Raw genomic sequence first — 21483 nt, 5'->3', positions numbered from 1 at the left:
AACAAACAGCATTTAATGTCTCTTTCAGTCCACGTGAACTGAAGTAGCACAATGGGAAGTTTTTGCTTAAGTAGGAAGTAACCAACACTGAAACCCACAGAAGTGTGCTATAAACTTCCTGTCACTTCTTAAACAAAAACCAACAGCCTCAACCAGGCATTGCTGATCAGTTTTGTTCAATTAAGTAGTACAGGTCATTTTTCAACTCTAATATTTAAAACTGACAGGCTAGGTTTCAGTGTACCACAGAGATGCACACGAGTTATCCACTGATACATTTAACCTCATACTCCTAACAACCTAAGGCTGCACTGGCTGTTCCATGCCACTTTTTAGAAATTTATTTATTGAAGAAACATCTACAACAAGCTGTTCTGCAAGAAGCAAATGAAATCAGACTGTGTGAGGAGCTCTGGTTTAATCTTCATTATCTTTATCTGACCACTGAAAGCAGAATACAAGAATACAACAGCAAAGCATCAATTAATTAGGAAAATATTTTTTAAAGGCAGCACAAGCCAAAGAAGTCCAGATCAGTAACATACTTCTAGTTCCAATAAAAACTAGTTCAAATTATTTCTAGATCAAATAATGTAACTATAGAAAAGTTATTAAAAAAACCAAGTGATTAAACTCTTCAAAACTCTAAAATTATAATATATTCCATCTGTTTCCCTCCCCATTAACAAGTTCCATCATCTCCTTTCAATCTTTATTAGGGATAACAGCCTGTTTCTCAAGATTTTTTCAACCTGTCTGACAAGAGCTGTAGTTAACAGATTGAGATGAAGTGTAAACAGCTCAGGACTACAAATGGCTCATTCTGAATCTGCACAAGAAAACACCAGGTAAAGCAAGATCTCCAGGTACACCTTCTCATCTCACTGCACCCCTTCAGGCTGCAGAACCACAACTCAGCAGCTCAAATGTTGCCCTCAGCAAGACTCACCCTGTAAATCAGCACACTGCAAGGACTTAAAAGGTCTATGCAAACACTCAATTTTAAAATAAAGGAATAAGTCAACACCACCATGCTTTCCACAAAACACAACAGAAAGCAGGAGGAGGGAAGAATTTAAAAAAGAAAATTATCATTATTCCCTGTAAGGCTACACCTCCAGGAACACAAATACAAACAAACAATAATATGACTGTGACTCCACTTGAACCTGTGAACAATCTTTACACATCACCATGGCTCTGTCATCCACAATTCCTGTCCTTCAACACTGTGCAATTTCTGGGAATATCATCATTTTAACATGTTCCTAGGAACTATCAGAGAACCACAACTCTCCTCAGGTGACCCATTAGTTCCACCTCTAACCATCTGCATGTCTTGCCCACAGCCAAGAGGAACACAATTACTAAAGGGCAGCAAATCTAGAGGAAGAAGGGAGGGAAGAGAAAAAAAATAAAAGACCTGAGGGGGAATAATGGCCTGAGTGCTGACAATGCAAAGTGGGCAATACTGCAAGCACAAGTGTTTGCCTCTTCAACTTAGAATTATTATTACTTGAGAATAAGAAACTTGTCCTTTAACCTTTCTTTCCTTTCCACCACAAGATAAGCTGTAAGTTTTTCTAACTTCCCTTCCCATGTTTTTTGCTCTTGAGGAAATGAGTAGCAGCTCCTTTTTAACTAAAAATGCAAAACCAGATTTATTTCTTGTAACTTAGTCTGGTAGTCATAGATCTTTGGAGTAAAAAGGGACAGTTACACAACACAGGATGACTGCAGCTCAGCTTAATGCCAGACTGGTGTATTTCCATGAGGAATGGAATAGAAGAATCCAGGCCTGTTGCTTCAGGTACAAACAGGCTTTTCTTAATTTATGTTCCTAATTTAACAGTTACATAGGGAGCACCAAAGACAGAATGTTAACTTCCTGAACACAAGAAAAGACACACTTGATTCCATCATCTGTACTGTTAAGGCACTAGGAAATAGTGTTAAAAGCAGATCTGCACACAAGAAAGGAAAGTACTCCAAATGTAGGCACAGCTAGCAAGACAAATAGGAGTTCACTTAATGTCTTCTGCAAATTTTCAGTGTGTGCTGACCCACAGAGGTGTACAGGTACAAACAGAACTAAACACAATAAAGTACTTTTCCTTAAATTGTATGTTAACTTACACCTTATTTTCTTATTTATCAATGTATCAAAAAGAAAGTTTAACTTCACAACACATACTTCTCTCTTGCCCCTTCATCTGGGATCCCTAAACAAATTTCTCTGTCAAATCTCCCAGCTCTCCTCAGGGCAGGGTCCAGGGAGTCAGGTCTGTTTGTTGCTCCAATAACAAGGACCTGGGTAGTGGCAGCCACATTATTCAAGTCTAAGGGAAAGAAGGAATGAAGTCAGTACACATACTCAATACCTGTGGGACTCCATTTCTGCAGCACATGATAGTAGTCAGCAGAGATAAACTAATCAGTCAGACTGAACTGCTGCTCATCTCTGCCTCTACTATCTAAAACTTGTATTTTGCACAATCAAGGGAAAATTTAAAAATTAGCAGATTGTTATTAATAATTGAACATTAATAAATTGAACATTAATAAATTGAAATTTCTCCATTATTTCTGTTTATACAACAGATAGGCTTATACAATGCTGTACAGACCACTGTGAAAATATTGTAGTAACACCCCTTCAAATTTATTATGATCTTCCAACCACTCCACAGGCAAACTGTGTCAAAACAAGAAAAATTATTGCCACTATCTCCTCTCAAGGAAGCACAAGTCACTCCTGAAGGGAAGCAGACAGTGAGCCTGATAATTCTAATCTGCTTTTAGCACAGCCCTTCCTGAAACTCACCATCCATACAAGTCAGGAACTGAGCTACAATCCTCCTCTCCATGTCCTTGGATGCAACCTCTCTCTTGGGGGTGATCGCATCGATCTCGTCAATGAACAGGACACAAGGAGCACTGGACTAAGGAACAAGGCAAATCCATAATTACAAAATCACACTGACACAGTGTATTACAAGAAAGAAATGTTTCAGGTTTTCTGATCTGTGATACTTAGTGGAAATCTCCTGCACAATCAAGTCCTGGAACAATTCTGTTGTGCTTGCTGACAATCTGGAGAGCCTCCAGACTATGAAACTTCACTGATCTGAAGCTATGGAATAATTAAGGCATGAGACCTTAATTTTTAGAGAGTCTTTAAACACTGTCTAAAATTTAAATATACCTCTGTGTTGCATTATATTTTCCCTAAATATTCCATTGTGACTGCCTGCTGAAGTATATAAACGAAAATCACACAAGAAAGGTCTGGTTGGGTTTGTTGTTTGTTTTGTTAGTGACATTAGAGCTGTGGAATTTCAAGAGTAGCATTATTGACACACAGAATGAAACAAAGGGAGCAGTAGGTGGTCATGGAACTTCAAGACTACTACAGAGCCTGACTACATTCAAAGAGTAAAAATGAGCAGTGAGAAACTCCCACAAGTTCTAAAATTCCATTAACTTTAACAAAAGCCAACAATAATACAGATTAATAATTAGTGTAACTAATATAACAGTGCTTAGCTGATATAAGATCATTAATATTCCCAAAAAGCACTAGTAGTGCAAAGGGATACTGTGAAAAATGTGTATTTTATGATTGGCTTTTGCCATATATTAAAATGAATATTATATGTGTTATGTTAGAAAGTTATGCTGTATTAATTTTTTAAAGTAGTGTGTTAAATATAGTTTTAGGTTATAACATAATGTTAAAATAGAAGCTATGTATGTGGGATATTTTTTTAAAGAAATGAATGAGGTACTCAAACTGAGATAGCAGCCCCAGGACACCTAAATCTTTCAGAGAAAAAGAATTTATTGCTCCATTAGCAGATGAAACGAACTTCTTCCTGCCTCACTCAGGCTCGAAGACGCCGTCAGGATTCAGAGGAAGAAGCTGACACTGACCAGACAGAATCCTGTGTTTGAATGGAATTTATGCATCATGGATGAGGTGTATGAATATGCAACAGGCTGTTGCTTTTAAGGGTTAATCCTCTGTTAACAGTGTGTCCTTTTTCGGGCTGATTTTGCCCAGAAAGAGGTACCTGGACTGTCTGTAACTCTTTGTTTTTATTGTCTCGTATTGTCCTGAATTCTAATTGTCCAAATTTTTAGTACTCTAATTATATTATTACTTTTATAACCATTTTATTACTATTAAACTTTTAAAATTTTAAAAACAAGAGATTGGCGTTTTTCACAGATACTTAAGGAAAACACCGGAATCTTGTTCCCAAAAAGCCCCAGGTAAAAAACCCTCGTGGTTCCCCCTCCGCACTGGGTGTTCCCAGCACCGGCTGCGCCATCTCCTGGTCATTCCCCTTCCTGCTGGGACCGAGCGGGAAGGGCCGTGCAGATTCCTAGGCACCCAAATAATGAGGAATCTTTTATTATTATTATTATTTTTTTTTTTATTATTATTATTATTATTATTATTATTATTATTATATTATTATTATTATTATTATTATTATTATTATTATTATTATTATTATTTCCCCCTGCACGAAAACTGCTGCGGGAACTAAGTGGGAAAACTTAAGGGAATGTAGGAGACTATCAGAAAGGCAAGAGATTTTATTTTAGACATATTTTATGCAATAGATGTTATTTCTGTAACAGTAATTTAGAGCGACCTCCCCTTGATCACTACACGTACAAAACATACATCATTTCTAAAAACTCCTTGCCATAAGCTATGTAATTTATTTCTAAACAACTTCTTAACAAGGCTCCCTAAAAATTAAAATGTAGTTGCAACAGGAAACATAGCAAACAGCTTTGCAAACAACCTTTTGGCCCTGTTTAGGGGCATACTTCAAATACCTACAAACAGTTTTGGGGGAGAGTAGAAAAATGAAATGAAGTCAGAAAACCAGAACATCCTCAGAGGTCAGGAACAGAAGACTGACCTCATGAAATAAAACATCAGCCCCATACTAAAAACCAGAAACATCTGCATTTCTTTATATTAAAATTAACTCAACCTGTCTTGTTCTCTTTGCTTCCTACTACATCCAAAAGGAAGACTCCAACTTTAACTTTTCTCCTGCTCTTACCATGTTTGTTCCAAATTTCCTGCTTTCTACCTGGACTGCCAAGGCCTAAAATCTCTCACATCCACTCAAATTCCATGCCAAACAAAACCAACAAAAACCCCTTGTCACAAAAAAGCACAGTGAACTGCTCTTAATTTTTTTTTTTTAATATATCAAGCCGAGCAGATCCAAATATGCAAATAATTTATGCTGCTCTCTTTACATTGCTATGATGAACCATCTTTTGTCAAGGCTTCAGAACAGAAAGCTTTGTGCTCTGTGACATCATGGCAGTACAATGGAATTCTGGTCACAGGAGGGGACACAAGTCATGCGTGCAGCAAGATAAAGATTCACTCACATTTACTCAAATTCAAACCACAGCAACAAAGTATGAATATTTACAAAGAAAAAGACAAAACAGTTCACAGAGCTATTTCCAGTGGGTGCCTTACCACAGCCTGCTCAAAGAGCTCCCTCAGTTTCTGCTCAGATTCCCCTGACACTCCAGACACAATCTCTGTTGCTGCCACCTTCAACATTGGGAGCTCCAGCTCCTGGAAGAAACAAGGAATATTTTCTGATATATCCAGAGGTTAGAAATGCTGGCTGCCCTTGAGGACAAACATTTTTCAATATGACATCTTTTAAACCTACAAATTACGTACTCATGACTAAAGCTTTAGGAATTTTTGGAAAACAGAAGGAGCATCCTCCAACTTAAAAAAACCCCAAAGCATTGTTTAGCAGTGTGGAAGGTATTCCCCACCAGGTTTGGTTCCCAGAGTCCTGTTACAGAAATATCTGTGCAGGATTGTACAGTAAGACACTTACAAAGCTCACACTCAAATTTCTCTGCTATTAAAAATAAATAAATACAACTGCAATTTTAATAGACTGCAGCACAGTGTGTTACAGGTTGTTGCAGCCTATTTCAAGCTCTTGGAATTATATATAAAAGAAAACTATCCCTAATATATAAAAGAAAATGAACACTAATTTATGCAACTCAAGGCTACCAGAGACCCTACGGCACTCAAAGACAATTTGCCTAAAAGAGCACTACTGAAAATCTCTTATTTAAGAAAAAAAATATTTAAGAAGCAGTCATTAAATTTATTTAATCTCTAAGTTTTTCACTTGTGACATGCTTCTTTCCTCAAGTGTAGTACCCTTCCAGCATACAAATACTTATTTAGAAGAATTAAATATCATCAAATTATTCAAAGGGTTGCATTTTACAATAAGGCATTAGAAAGAAAACATCTAAATATTCTTAATTAAAACATCTGAAACAATGTCAGAAGGGTGTAATCAACATTTCAGGAATAAATATCTTTTCTTTATCTGCACTTCAAAAGTCAGTAATTTATATGAATCTAAATTTAAGGTTATAATCAGTAACATTTATGGAGCAACTGTATTAAAGAAAAGGAAATGCCCATGGTTATTACTGAGAGCCTTACAAGTCCTCAGATTTATATCCAAAACAGGAACAGTAGCACAGCAGGTTCACCATCACCCAAACTATTAACACCAGTAGTGTCATGGGCTCTGAAAACATAAGTATGACACAGGCAAGGCAAGATCCAGTTTTGGAATTCAGAAATCAGCTGTTTAACAACCAACAGAATCAATGTCATCAAAGTGATCAGCAAGGTTCAGTCTAGATTTGAAACAGTAAGGTAAATTTAAGCAAAATTATCTTTCATTTATACCCTTCTCAAACCACCTGTGCCTTTATTGTTCTGTTCTGGGAATGCCCCAAAACAGTTAAAACACAGATAAAACCTTGTCACTGTGACTCTTTATGTATGAGGTTCTGTCAAGTAAAGATTCAGATGGAATTGAAATAAAAGAAGCAAAGATGATCATATTCCAGACTATCACAGGATGGCTAAAATAAAAAGCTCTAGTCACTCCTGAAAGAGTATTATTCTCTTTCCCTCTAAAAGCAACTCAGAAAAGGAAGAAGCTGTAGATGTGAAGCCATCTCACCCCAGCAATTGCCTGTGCCAGCAGTGTCTTCCCACACCCAGGGGGCCCATGCAAAAGGAAGCCCCGAGGTGGAACCACCCCTAAGTGGGTGTAGACCTCAGGATGACGGATGTGAAGGAGCATCTTGCAGATTTCCTGTTAAGAACAAGAGAAATCTACATTGAAATTGCAGAAAATAGTATTTGCTGTTCCTATAGAGAGGGGAAAATAAAACAAGTTCTGTTTAACAATCTGAATTGAATGACTGCTTAAAGAAAGATTAATTAGAGAAAAATCAACAACCCCCTTGCTGTTGGTTTAAGCAGCTTTGCTCAGTGCCATGCACATGAACTATGAAATATTTCTTCTCTGCCATTTTTCATGACACATTTTATTCAGTGCACCCTGTAGCCCACCAATAAAATTGTAACTAACCTTTAATGTTTCATCATTGCCTCCTACATCCTCAAACTTCACTGAAGGGTGGTAAAGCTCTGACCCCTTATTTCTCACTGTTAAGGAGGAGAAGACACAAATTTTGTCATGGTATAAATGTATATATGCTAATACTGAACAAAACATACTCAGCCTAAACAAAAATCTGAGCACACAGAGTAATATTATTTTTTAGTAGTAGACACAGGACTGCAATATTATTTTAGTACAACATTAAGGCTAAATTTCTTTAAAAAACTGCCTGGGGTCACTTCTCTGCACATCAGAAAACATTTTTCTGGTAACAGATTCCATGGTCTAATAGTATCTCTTTGTTTGGAGTAATACACCAAAAATAACTTCTCACCTTTCTTAAGTAACATGGATTCAATTTCTCCGTCTACATCTGGAAATTCTCCTTTTTTCCTTTTTACTCTCCTGCCCTTTGTCTTCTTTCTTTCACTCTCCAAGACAGAAAAGTCTGTTGATTTCTAGGACATAAAACCAGAATTATATACACAAAACTTTCCAAGTCAGTGAACTTCTGCAAAAACTTAGAAGAACAAAATGGGTGTCTATGATGCTTAATTTACACAAGTTATATAAATAAACACAAGCAAGGTAGGAACTTACATCTTTTTGCAGAAACTCTTTTTTGTACTTAGGATTTGCCTTATTTTTAAATGGGTTGATTACAATAATCACTTTTTTCATTAAGAGAACATAGTAATGAGCAAAAAAACCAAACCCAAACCAAACAAACCCCCTCAAAACTACTAACCAAAATCAGACAGAAGTTGTTTGCATGTCATGGAGGAATTCAATCTGGGCATGAATACAACTATACAAATGTATTTACTCCACTGGAAACAATTTTTATTTCTAGTAAGTCACAAGGGGGTGTAAGAAAATGTTATTCAGTGCTAACACAAGTTAAGTGCATGTGAGAGAAGGACTATTACAGGATAAAAGAAATAAAAAGAGGTTTCCTGTTTTCTCCAGGGTCACTAAGACTTTACCACTGGCTAAGCAAGCCACAGGCCAGGTAGGCTGGTCACTGGCAAATGCAATAAATAACAGCTACATCCCACTCATCTTTCTCTCAGTGTGGGCACTAATCTGGGCCTCCTTGATACTGAGAACCACATTTTCCTCAAAAAAAAATCTAGAAACATGCTTGAAATGTGCCAATTCTATTCATGCATCTGCTTAGAACACCTTGGGTTTGTGAAACACAAAGTACCTCAGAAATCAGTTTCTTTTCCTCTCCTTCTCCATCCTCAGAAAGGTCAATGAAGAAGTCTTTCCCATCAGGAGTTTTATCAATGAACCAGCCACCATCAGAGACTGGTCTGTCACCTCTGGATTCTGGTGTGAGGGTGCTTGTTTGAGGTGCTGTTCTCACACGAGGAGAGGTCTCCACTGGCTCATTTTTTGGAGTGGATGGAACAGAATCAGGATTTCCTTTCTTGTACAAGCTCAGCAGGGAACTGTTCATGTGATTTGTAGACTGCAGATTTACACATTTGTAAAGAAAATACACAGGGCAGGTTTTAACTTGGATTATTTATATTTAGAGGTCAATGAAAACTATTTCATAAACATAATTCAGCATTATCCCTGCTGGAGAAAATAGGCAATGCATCTTCCAACCCACTCCTCTGCCAACCAAATGACTGCATAGAAACCTGCATGTGCTGGCTGAAGGGGCAGCAGGCTTTGCAATTTACCCTGGAATGACTCCTGTTAATGGGCAGACTCCTCTTTTGGCAGGAGTTGGAGATGTCAGTTCCTTCAATCACTTCACCCATTTGACAGCCAAGTCCATCAGGCCCTCAGTGTGCCTTCCCAAAAGTGATCCCCCACCACAAGTTTCTCTTTTTCCTTCAGGAAACAACCTCCTTCCAGCTCCAGAGATTCTCAGTTGGAATTGCTAACTCTGACTAGACCTTATGTCTATCTCCCCTTCCAAACTCTTCAATTTCACTACACAGAATCATATATTTTACAATTACAAAACAATCATAATAAAATACAACTTACTAGATCTTCTGGATAATCATCATAGTCAGAATCATCTGTGCCACTTCCAGTAGTGCTTAACAGGGAAGGAAGACAAAAACTATTAATTTATCAGAGCAGAACTGCAAGACATCTGTAAAATAAAACAAAAGTGATTTCCACAATGTGGTTCCCCATAATCATGGTATGTAGCCTAATGGTGGAGAGAAATTCCTGATTCCTATGCTCTCATCTTCCAGTATGAAAAGTTAAAAAATGCATCCTTTCCAGGTGTGTGATGAGTTGGATCAACTTGCCAACCTGTCTTAAAGATAAACCTATATAAAAGTGATGTAGTTCACTATGACTCAGTTCACCAAGGGAAACAGGAGCAAATCACTGCTGAACCAGACCAATCCTTCTGACAACAGTGTCCTACTTTCCCATGAGATCCTTAATATCTATCCCAGGTTAGAGAAAACACAACACTCCATGGGATTATGGACAGGGTTAGGAGTCAGGAAATCTTCATCCCCCACTGGTGATTTACTCTGAACAGCCTGTCTGGTAGTCTCATCTCTCAGATGTGGCCAGTATCTCTCACACCCAAAAACAACTAAGAACAAAACCAAGGAACTGAAACACATGAGGAACAAGGGCATTATGTGGAAAACTATCAAGGAAGCCATAAGGTTGTTCACTAATTCAGGGATGTATGTTCCCCACAACAGAGAAATCATGATTGGCTCTAATATCTGCTTGTCATCAGCACAAAAAAAAATTTCCAATAACTACAGGTAACTTCTGAAGAACACAAGCCTATGGGATCCACCTGCACCCTTGAAGCAACCAAAATAAACCAATAAACCAAACCCAGAAAGCTTTAAAGAACTGGTAACAGTAATGGCATTATTAATTTAGTAGTAAAAACTCTTCTTACTCATTTTTCTCTTGCTGTCTTGCTCTTTTTGCCACATGTTCAGATTCCAAAACTGCCAGATCTTCACGCTCCTTTTCATTGCTGATTATTTCAAACACTGCAAGAAAAAAGTTCAACCTTGTTAAGAATTAACAGCCAAAACACAATCAAAGAATTGGGCATTTTGGACAATGTATTAACAGACCTACCTTTTGCAACTTGTATTCTAAAGGCATTTCTTTTTCTTCGTCCATAATCTACACTGAAAAAAACCAAAATAAACAGGTTACACCAACTGGTTTTTCCTTCAACATAGTGTCATTCCCAGTGGAAAAAGTACATGGAAAATAGATTTTAAAACTACCTGGGCAAAAAGGTGATTGTCCTGCTGAGCAACTGAGCAAGGTATTAATTAGCATCTTACTGGATCCTCTGTCCCTCCCACATGTCTGCACTGAGGTGTTACACATTTTAAACTCGCTGGGGTAAACCCCACATGCTACAATGAATCTGCAGCTTTTTATTTAAAACAAAACAAAAATCAACCCATAAAAAACCCAAACCACAGCTAGATCTTATAATGCCAATGAATTAATAAAATATGAGTCATTAAATGTATCAGCAGAGGGAAACAAAACAATCTTACTGCTTCGATCAGCCTCAACAACTGCTAATGAAGGTAACATAAAGAAAACTACAATTTTCATCATGAATGCAATAGAACAAACTAATATATTCTACATTTTGAACACAGGATATAAGAAGACAGATGTTGGCTCACCTGTAGGTTTTCTGCAAATCAGATGCTAGAATTCCAATGTCAACATACTCCCCACATTTACTACTTGCAAGATACTGAAATGAAGAAATTGAAGCAGGGAATAAAATCTTTGTCAATCACTTCACCAGAACAGCTCGACCAAATATGCCTATTTTAAATCCTGCCCTGCTTAAAAGTTGAAATGAGACTCAGAATCAGCTTTTCACTGCCTTGCAACACACCAGACACTATTTCCCAATGAACTGGGAAATGTTTATTAAAGCACAGATTCCTGGGCAGCTCTGCTTCTTGGGGAAAGGCAGCACCCTGCACTTGGGGGCTTCTGCTGGGTCAATTCTGTTACTTTTATTTAGCAAGAAAGCTGACTTTGTAGCCCACACACCATCTTATTGTCTTGGTTTCCTCTCAGTTATCCTCCTTTTGGTTTATATCTCCTGCCCTAAAAATGAATCCATCTATATGGATCAGCAGGGATACTCTCATAAGAACAACTTTAATCTTCACAAGACATTTCAGAGCATACTATAGAGAACTATGCTGATAAAGTGAATTCTCTCTCTCAAGCCTTTTTACTGCTCTGACAGCAGCTAATCCAAACCATTTTTCAAACCCCAATTATGAAAGTGTGAGAAAATGTACTAAATTTCATGCACAACTGTACCCACTCTCCAAATCAGCAGCAAGAACTTTTGATACCATAAAGATGGATTCCTTCTTGAAAAACAGGAAGAAAATACAGAATCATCCTAAAGGATCTGGTATCACAAGTATCACAGCAAGGAGGATTTCAAACCCTCATTTAAATTAATAACTCCATAGAAAACAATCAAATTGAACACATATTTAGCTTTTAAAATGATGCTGCACTTCAGATCACCCATGGGCAGCTCCTACCCTGCAGGAAATATCAAGGTTACCATAAACCCAGCTGGCTTTTCCACTTTGGAATAGTCAAGACACACTCAATGTGATCTTGTGAATTAAACCAAGCAGTCACTGCCTCATTTTAAGGAATTAGAAGTGGAGTACATTTATACAGAGGCTCAGAAACCAGGAGTTCAAGGTGCAAAGTCATTACAAACTGTCATAAGATGTGACACAGCACTGTGCCACTTGAAGGAATTATAGTTTTCCCTGTTGTTCCCACCATGTATTTGGGAAGTAATCGCATCCTGCCCTTTCCTCAGCTATTCAATAAAATCACTGTGCGTGTTTCCAAACACAAACAGCATTTGCCAGTGTCACAGAATTGCAGGATCGTTTAGGTTGGAAAAGACCTCTGGGATCATCAAGTCGAATCCATGACTGATCACCATCCAGTCCTTCCTTAAACACCTCCAGGGAGGGTGACTCCATCACCTCCTGGGCAGCCCATTCCAATGTTTAATCTCGCCTTCTGTGAAATTCGTCCTAAGTTCCAAATATATACATATACACACACATATATTTACAGACAGATACCGATACACCACACACACACACACATATATATATACATAGGCATATATACACACAGATACACACCGTGTCTGTATATATATATACACATATAACTAAGAAATTGACACAGAAGAAAAAAAGACTTTACAGAAAATTTAAATCAATAAAATAAACCAATGGACCTTTCTGAAGCCTTTTAAGGCCTTTCTAAAGCCCTCAGAGGCAGGGCCGGGGTCGGCGCTCTCCTAGCACTGAGCGGGCCGGATGCTCACGGCCCCTCAGCCAAAGGAGGATACACGAGCTGGCTGCCGGTGCCGGGGGTACCGGTGGTACCGGTGGTACCGGGGGTGCCGGGGGTGCCCCGGAGGGCAGACGGTACCTGCTTGATGCGCTGTTTTAGCCGGGGATCGGAGACGCGGCCGGGCCGGCACCGCATGTCGGCCACCCCGCCGGAGAGGGAACTCCATTTCCCAGCGTGCCTCGCTGCGCGGGCCCGCCCAGGCCAGGCGGCGCCTACGGCGGCCGGGAGGGCCCGAGCGCGGCGGGCGCGGCGGCGGTGGCGGGATGGAGTCGGTGGTCTTCATCTTCTCGCTGATCGACTGCTGCGCCCTCATCTTCCTCTCCGTCTACTTCGTATCCTGCTCCTGCGGCGGGCGCGGCGTGGGCAGCGAGGGGCACCGGGCCAGGCCGGGCCCGCTGAGGCGGCGAGGGGCTGAGGGCGGCGGGGCGGGGCTGGCGCGGGCTCGGCTGCCGGGCCGGGCTCGCTCCGCGGGGCCTCGGCTGCTGAGGGGACACGGGAGGGGCTGAGGGGACACGGGCGAGGCTGAGGGGACACGGGAGGGGCTGAGGGAGCGAGCGGTGCTGAGGGAGCTGCGCGGGCCTGGAAGCGCGGCCGGCGGGGTTTTCAATGCCGTGCGCTGTGTTGGCTGTGTGTGCTCCGAGCTGCGTTTCAATGTTCTTTTGTTAGGGGCTGGTCCGCAGTCTTGCACAGATTTCCCTCCTTTTCCTTACTTTTCTCAATAAAAGAGAATTGGCTTGCTTTTTTTTTTTTCTTTGCACGTTCTTCCAGTCCTGATGGGATTTTTCAGGGACTGCCCAGTTCTTCTGACAAAACCAATTAAAAAAAAAATTCCTCTTAGAAGGATAAGTTGTTGAAAAATGAATAGATTTTACCCGTTTTTTAGGAATAGGAAAAAGATGTCTTAGTGTTCATTCCCTTGGAGAAAAGAACCACGAGCTCTACATGAGACAGCGTGGTGAGGTGCACATGTGCATCCTAAGCCTTTTTTAAGAGGACTTTTCTGTCTGAAATATTCATATTTCAGTCTGAAAGTTCATTCAGTAATGAACGTTACCCTCTTATTTCCTAGCAAAGTATTACTTCAATATATTGTAAATGTTAGGGAAAAAAATGTAGATTCACTACTTAAAACGGCGCAGTTGTGTGAGGAGAGTTTAGAAGTGCAATAGTTTCTCCTGCCCATTAAGTTTTGGTTTCAAGGGTTGTAGTAACAATTTTGATACTAAAAGTACTGTTTGATTATACAATTTTACAAGGGCTGTAGTAACAATTTTGATACTAAAAATACTGGTTTATTCTACAATGTATCAACAATTTTGATACTGCAAGTTTGCCTGCCTGATCTGTTTTAAAGGCTGAACTGAACTTTAGCACTTGTGCAACAGTTGCCCTTGGGAATACATAATAAAATCACTTGGCCTGATGATAAAATATATCCAAACCTTCTGTCTAAAATAGGAGTGAGTTGTGACTAATTGAAAAATGCCTTTGACAGAGCAAGGCAGTGGATGCTGAGAGCAGAGGGCTGTCCCAAATTTATTGGATAAAATTAAAACTTTGTGTATTCTAAATTACCATAATGTGCTTCCTTATCCTGAACCTCAGATAATCACACTATCAGATCTGGAATGTGACTACATCAACGCTAGATCATGCTGCTCCAAGCTCAACAAAGTAAATTGCTCTTCTTTGCATTTGCTGTGGTTTGAGAAAACCACATCCTTCACCCAAGCATTGTAAATAACTGGGGTGTGATGGGTACCTTGATTGGCAGTATTTTGCATGTGTCTCTTATTTCAGCCTGCTTGTCTTTTTTGCGGTTTTTTTGGATGCCCATCTTTCAGTAAATTCCATTACCAAAGTACCATTTTAAATGAATCTGCTTAAAACTCTTAGCATTAAATCACTGTGGCCTACCCATCTGTGTGTTCACTTTGATTTAAAGGCATTTTTTTTCTCAATGTGAGAGAGAATGGCACAGGATCCTGTCAGTCCAAGAATGTGGAATTGCCAGGGGCTGACCCAGTTGAATGATGCCAGTTTTTATATTGATCACCTTTCTTATCTGTTCCAAGCCTGGGGCTGCTTGTGCAGGTTTTAATTATCTGAATCCCTAAACCCACTCCTCTCTGCAGTGATATCAAATGAGCTCCTTCTGCTTTCTCAGTTCTCTTTCTTGAATGCTTGTGTAGTATAGTTGTGTTCAGACTGTGGTGCTCCCCAGAAATGGTTGTGATGCTTGGAAAAAGCATCTCTGTTACAATATCTCAGGGCTTGATTTCTGCTTACTTGTGTGGAACCTGCCTGAAGGTACTCATTTGTCCACACTGTGATGGAACCACATGCCTCTGCTGCCAGCTTTTCAGATTTTATAATCAGACTGTAATCCCAAATAGATGTCTTTTTCATCAAGGAATTTACAGTTGTGCATGTAACTCTTTCCTCTTTCCCCTTTTTTTTTTGCAGTGGGTGGTGCCTGAGGTGATTGGCCATGCTGTTGTCACTGTATTAATGCTTATTTCATTGCACTGGTTCATCTTTCTCCTCAACCTGCCAGTGGCCACGTGGAATATATACAGGTGAGTGCTCAAGGATTTCTGGGGTTTCTTTGTTACTAGTTTAGCTTTAAGTGTAGTACAAAGATGAATAATATGTCATGCTGAGGTGTTTCAGTTGCTAACAGTCTTCATTGATCAAACTGACATAATTTCTTGTGACAAGAAACCCAACAGTGTAAAGGACATGAAACTTTTGGCCTTTGCTTGCATTCTCTGTAGTGCCCAGGAATCTCCACTTGTGGGTCATTCCCAAATTGACAGGAAATGATAGCACATTAATTGGGATTATGAAATAGTACTGAAAACAGAGTTAATAATGTTTTCATGCCATTCCTGATATGTTGTAAAACCATGGGGGGTGATGTTGTCCCCTGCACCCTCCTTCATTTACTGACTTGTGCCTTCCCCTCATCTGCACTGGTTTTGGCCCCCCATCCTGCAGGATACCATTTGGAAGGTTTGGAATGGAAGGAACCTTCTGTTTGGGAAGGTTTGCAGCCTTTTCACCCTAGGACAGCTGTCAGTGTTCCTGCTCTTTGTCCACTGGGCTGCCACCCTTGGAAATGGTTTAGTTACCAGTGGGGTTTCCATGTGGCAGCACTGGGACTGTCAGTTCAGACCATGTTTTCTCTGACATCATTTGGTGTGTGGAGAACTGACCCTTCACAGGGGTTTAGCTGATGGAAACTGGATGTAGATTTGTCACAAATTATCTGCAATCACTGTACGGAGGGAAGAGCCCAATGTTAAATGTGCAGGTATGGAAAGCTGGCTGGAATTCTTGTTTGCCTAAACCTGCCAGGGCTAACTGTTTGCAGGGATGGGTTGAGTTGCTGGTAGAATTAAACAAAAAGTTTCACAGTTCTCATTAAAACAAAGTTGAGGATCTCCGTGCTGATAACCTGGTTGGGCAAAATAGCTGTGCTATTTAAATTTTGATAAATATCACCCTTGTTTCCTGCAGAACTGCCAGCAAAGCCTCCAAGTGTTTCTAAACTGGAGAAACATGAGACTATAACTTTATGTTTAATAAATAAATGTTGCCTAAATACACAAACATAGGGCATGGTTTGGCCTGGTTTTGTTTGCCCCTCTCTGTGTATAGCTCTGACCTGTAGTGACCAATATTTGGTTTGGGATCTGCTGGCAAGTTTAGGGTTTGATGTTTCATTTAGGCAAGGCTGAGATGCCACAGACAGAATGCATTTTCTTTGAAGCTGTCAAAATTTCTTGTGCTGGTTACCACCTTGCTGCTTCATACTGTGTGCTTCTATTAATTTTTAAAATAGGCACTTGCTTTCCCTTCTAAAACTGGTTAGAGAGTTAAATTCCTGCATGGAAAGAGTCTGATTCCAGGAAGGTAGAGCCTGTATAACATCTGAGTGAAGTTGTAGCCTGAGCTCAGCTGGAGTGAGAACTTCATGTGCTCCCTTGAGAAATTCTAGTGACAAGAGCACATGCTGCTGGCTCACTTGTCACAGGACACAAACATTTGGTTTGCTGGTTTCATGCTTCCTTGGCTTACATTCCACTTGGCTTCACTCAGCTTTTGTTCTCATGTGGGCTCAGACAGCAGAACTTGACATGTTCAGTTCTGCCCAGCTCACCCTGTCAGCCTCTGTCTGTGCTGAGGTGTCCCAGGATGGCTGTGACAGAGGCACCATAACAGCACAGGGCCTTGGTCTTGGCTTTTGCCATCTCAGTGTGACCACTGGAGTTTGTCATTTTCTCTGTGAGGTTTTTTGCTAAATAAATTACTGATTCTTAGTTAAATTAGATTCTTTTCCAGTCCCTTCATCTAATGCATCTTTCCAGTGTGGGTGGGCGTTTTCCCCATGACAACAACTAAATGTGAACAGCAATTAAAATGAGCTGGGATTGGCTGTTACCTGGAATCTCTCTCACTTATACATGGAGAAGCTGGGCTGATGTTTTTAGTACTTCTTGTTCTCTTATTATTTGTGGGTTGGTACTGGCAGAGACAGCTGCAATATCCAGAACTCCCTTACCTTGAATTGTGAAACAGCTCTTCAGATGAAAGTCCTTTCTTGGCAAGCTTTCCCCTGCTTCTTGTCCTGACACTCCCTAAGGTTTTTGGGTTTTGTTGTGTGCTTTTTTTTTTTTTTTTTTTTTGTTTGTTTTTTGGTTTTTTGTTTTTTGTTTTATTCTTTAACTTTCAGGTACATTATGGTGCCAAGTGGAAACATGGGAGTATTTGATCCCACAGAGATCCATAACCGAGGACAACTGAAATCACACATGAAAGAAGCCATGATTAAGCTGGGCTTTCATCTGCTCTGTTTCTTCATGTACCTTTACAGGTTAGTTTCAAAAATTGCTCCCAAGCAACAAAGGGATTGTCTGCCAGCTATTTTTATCTCCTCTATTCCACTGGTGTAATTGCTGGTATTCATGTCTTAGCTTTTTGCATCCTGCTAAGCCTTGGTAATACATTTTGACAGCTATCTCTGGGCTCACTATATGCCTTTATTCATTCTGATCAAACACTGTTTGGAAACTCAGGCTATTCCTTAAAATCAAAACCACAAGTACTACATAAAGATTTCATGTTTTCAGCACCTACAGTAAGTGGCATGTTTAGAAAGGAAATACTCCTGAGCACCAAATTTATTTTACAAGTTCTGTTTTTAAAAAATGAAGTTGATCTGGCTGAGTTACAAATAGATGTGTTGTGTGATAAGGCTGCTTACTCCAGGGTGACAGGCTGCTGTTCCTGTGCTGCAGTATTGCTTCTGCAGCCCTGTCTTCATAAGCACAGCACACAGCAGGGCTGCCTTCACTTTCTATTTCAGGTTCTCTCAGTGCAGCTCTCCCATGACACTGAGAGCTGCTCCTGCTTGCACAAGCTTCAGTAATCCACTGGTATCATGTTTTCTGTTTTGTCACAGTATGATTCTGGCTTTGATAAATGATTGAGAAGTTGAAAGAGAACCATTAGCTGCCAAATTGGGTCATCACTCCAGTGACTGGTTGTGGAGCCACAGACACCTCCCGAACACACCTAGATCAGTGTCGTCATGCAGTATATTTTTCCTCTTTGAACAAGAAATATTTTTCTGTATTTTTAACATAAAATATTTTCAAAAGGCATTGGATCTGTGTAGCAGTTGTTTTTGTTCCTTTACAAGCCAAACTTCTGGAGCTGCTGCTTCTGTAAGATGAAATCCTTGCTTACAGAAGTGACCTCATAGGAATTGAATGGTGATAAGGGAAACTCGTTTCAGCAGCGTTAGCCAATGATGGTTGTTCCAGAACATATTCAAGTGCAGCAGTGATACCTGATTCTTGCTGAGAGGCGTCAGGATGAGACTCTGGCTGCCAAGCTGTCCTATCAGAGCCCAATTTGAAGGAGCACTTGGAACAGATTTCAAAGTGGAACAGGAGCACAGCTTGCATCTTTGTGTTGGTATTCTTTCCGGACAAAAATCAATGGAATAAAAGTGATATTTTCCTCCCTTTCCCCACTCTGCTGCAGCAATCTATATGAAGTCTTGCATTTGGATGGATTAAGATCCCTTTGGTGGATATGACACTTGTGTGTAAGAGTGCAGATAAACATGATTAATACTTGCTTTTTCCCTTCAACTCCTATTTTGTCATTGAAGTGCATCATGGACATCCAGATAAAGTAAAGATCATATTGCACTGGGGTGGAGTTGGTTACAGAGCAAAAGACTATCTGCAGTTGCTACTCCCTGAACCTGCTGTTTGTACAGCCAGTGGGGTGAAACAAGAGTCTGTCTAGCTCAGGGAAATGGTCTGGTACCCCATAAGCCCACTCACTCCAATTCTGATGTGACTCTGCTTCAGTGATACCAGCAAGTTCTCTTTGTGCAGCTCTTGCATCAGTGACAAGTGGATAAACCTGAGTTTGTACCCTCACTGTCCAATAACTGTCTTTAAGTTTTTTATATGTGCTTGCAAACAGGTCTCTTGGAACAAACACAACAATTAAAACACTTAAAAAATACACTTCTGTAATTACATCTGAAGATTTATGAGCTTTTTTAAGTACTTGGGGTTTCAGTGTACAGCTGAAGTCAACAACTGTTTTCAGGGCTAGCCATGAAAAGGCATCACTGATGCTTTACTGCCGTAGATAACCTTGTGTTTAGTGTTTGTTCTAGGAGAAGTTTGGCTTTAAATTTCTGATGGATGGAGTCCAAGTTTAGCTGTGTTAAAGATGGATGATGAAAATTATGCTCATTAAAAAAATAACTAAGGAAACAGCTACCCCAGCTGGATGACACTGACTACCTGACAGCACAGCATCAAACTACAAAAAGTACTGCCCTGTAAAGCCAAAACTCTGACAGGAGGTAGGTCTGGAGAAAGGAGAGCAAATAAAACTTCAGAAGAGTAGAAAGTAACTTTTTTAGCAGATTATGGTATGCAATTGAATTACTTTAATTTGTGTGTGAAAAAACCTACCACACATATTTTGGGTGTTGGAAGAAAGGGCCTAAGTCAGGTCCTTGCTGTACTCTGATAATAGATGCAGTTCACGAAACTTGTTTCACACTGAGAAACATGAGCATTACCCACATTTAATTGTAAGTCCATTACTCAAACTAGCAGCTTGGTATCTTATTCTAAAAACGTGATGAATAAGTTCTCTGTTCATTTATATCCAACAACTGATTATAAGACTTGTAAAAATCTCAGCAGCAGGTTTCAGAGACTACAATTCTGCTGAATATTTACACTGGTAATGTTGAAGCCTTCTTACTGTACAGGGTCAGTGCCTGCTTCAAAAGAGATCTTCAGAAAAAATGTATTTGTAATAGCTAAAAACATTATTAATTACCTAGAAATAGGGATACTGCAATTATGTCACTCCTGGGAGACCCACAGAGCACAGAAATTTTTATGGTGGTAAGAAAAAAACCCAAAACTCCCTATTTTTCAACAGAGAACAGGGTAATTTAAACTCAAGCTCACCATACAGAATTCAAGACAATAAGAAACTTCAGACTGATTTTTAAAATAAATTCTCCTATCACTATAAATTGGTGTGATGTCAAATACAGATTCCTTCCTATTCACTCAGACTATTTTCCTTTGGACTTCAGGTATTCAGGTATAACTTTGTGACATACCATTAGCTATGATTGATAGAAAACTCCTAATCAGTGAAAATACATCACTCCTGCAGGGATTTTAACTGATGTTACTGAGCCCTTTTCCTCACTGACAATCTACAGCCCAGCCAGCTTGCCAAGATGGTCATCTTGCATCAGTTCTCAGAGAGATTACAGAACACAGTGAAGAATTCTGCATTTGGGGAGTTAGTTAAAATGTGTAGAATTGCATGTTTCCCCCTAATTAATAATTAGTTACAGACTGTTGGTTATTGAACCTGTTTTTTAAAGAATACACTTGCCTCCACAATCCAGTAAATGACTGCTTTGATTTTCTAAAGTGGTTCTGTATTATGGAACATGGTAAATCAGTGGTCTGACCAGTAGTCCTAAGAACAATTCTACATGCAGGTTAACAATCAACCAGAAACCCTGATAAGCTCAAAAAGGCAAATCTTTATCAGTTCAGCAATGTCAGAGCTTTATTCCAATTCTTTCTTCTCACAAGAAGCTCTCTAGGATTTTGTTGTACAAGTGCCAAAAGACCATTTATGCCTTTAAGTATAGGGTGTGATGGACATTGGAGGCAGCAGTAGGACAATTTGGGTTGTGTAGTATGAACCAGTTATCAGTACATTCAGCACCTTAGCTCTGGCAGGAACAGAGGCATACAAACCCTTCAGAGAGTTCTTTAAAAGTGAGGAGACAACTGGCACTGCCATCCTTCTGGGATGAGGTGACAGTCTTGGCACATGTGAGGCACACAGGCAGCACAGGGAGCAGGGACAAGGTGTAAGGAAGGGCTCTTCTCAGGCAGAGTTTGGATTTAAGCCGATTAGGAAATGCACATCTACTCTCGGGTTCATTGTGGAATTTCTTTAAAATAATCTGAATTATTTTAAA

At 39.8% G+C, this 21483-nt stretch overlaps 2 protein-coding genes across 3 annotated transcripts in view; one reads left to right on the top strand and one right to left on the bottom strand.

Annotated features, from left to right (window-relative positions):
* Nucleotides 1–13089, bottom strand: part of NVL (nuclear VCP like) — a 41164-nt gene extending 28075 nt beyond the window's left edge. For both annotated transcript variants that reach the window (XM_030944858.1, XM_030944857.1), the window contains exons 1-12: nt 12999–13089; nt 11180–11253; nt 10608–10660; nt 10420–10516; nt 9522–9576; nt 8722–8988; nt 7846–7969; nt 7479–7555; nt 7065–7199; nt 5522–5623; nt 2825–2942; nt 2195–2339 (exon numbers count right to left, since the gene is read on the bottom strand). In XM_030944858.1, the coding sequence (XP_030800718.1) occupies nt 2195–2339; nt 2825–2942; nt 5522–5623; nt 7065–7199; nt 7479–7555; nt 7846–7969; nt 8722–8988; nt 9522–9576; nt 10420–10516; nt 10608–10660; nt 11180–11253; nt 12999–13055 (1304 nt within the window). In that variant the 5' untranslated portion in view covers nt 13056–13089. The remainder of the gene's footprint in view (nt 1–2194; nt 2340–2824; nt 2943–5521; nt 5624–7064; nt 7200–7478; nt 7556–7845; nt 7970–8721; nt 8989–9521; nt 9577–10419; nt 10517–10607; nt 10661–11179; nt 11254–12998) is intronic.
* Nucleotides 13090–13125: 36 nt separating this feature from the next.
* CNIH4 (cornichon family AMPA receptor auxiliary protein 4) lies at nt 13126–19861 on the top strand. Its single transcript, XM_030944531.1, has 5 exons — nt 13126–13252; nt 14526–14594; nt 15387–15499; nt 17659–17799; nt 18388–19861. Exons 1-5 carry the CDS (start codon nt 13184–13186, stop codon nt 18413–18415), a joined length of 420 nt encoding a protein of 139 aa, XP_030800391.1. The 5' UTR covers nt 13126–13183; the 3' UTR covers nt 18416–19861.
* The last annotated feature ends 1622 nt before the right edge of the window (nt 19862–21483 follow it).

Source organism: Camarhynchus parvulus, chromosome 3 (genome assembly GCF_901933205.1).
Source record: "Camarhynchus parvulus chromosome 3, STF_HiC, whole genome shotgun sequence".
Taxonomy (NCBI): Eukaryota; Metazoa; Chordata; class Aves; order Passeriformes; family Thraupidae; genus Camarhynchus; species Camarhynchus parvulus.
This window is presented reverse-complemented; position numbering and strand designations above follow the sequence as displayed.

Bases quoted from the DNA above. Each gene is read 5' to 3' on its own strand.
- CNIH4 (XM_030944531.1), top strand. From the start codon at position 13,184: ATGGAGTCGGTGGTCTTCATCTTCTCGCTGATCGACTGCTGCGCCCTC. The intron at 13,253-14,525 runs GTATCCTGCTCC...CCTGAACCTCAG, and splicing joins TCTTCCTCTCCGTCTACTTC to ATAATCACACTATCAGATCT. The intron at 17,800-18,387 runs GTTAGTTTCAAA...GTTTTGTCACAG, and splicing joins TTCTTCATGTACCTTTACAG to TATGATTCTGGCTTTGATAA.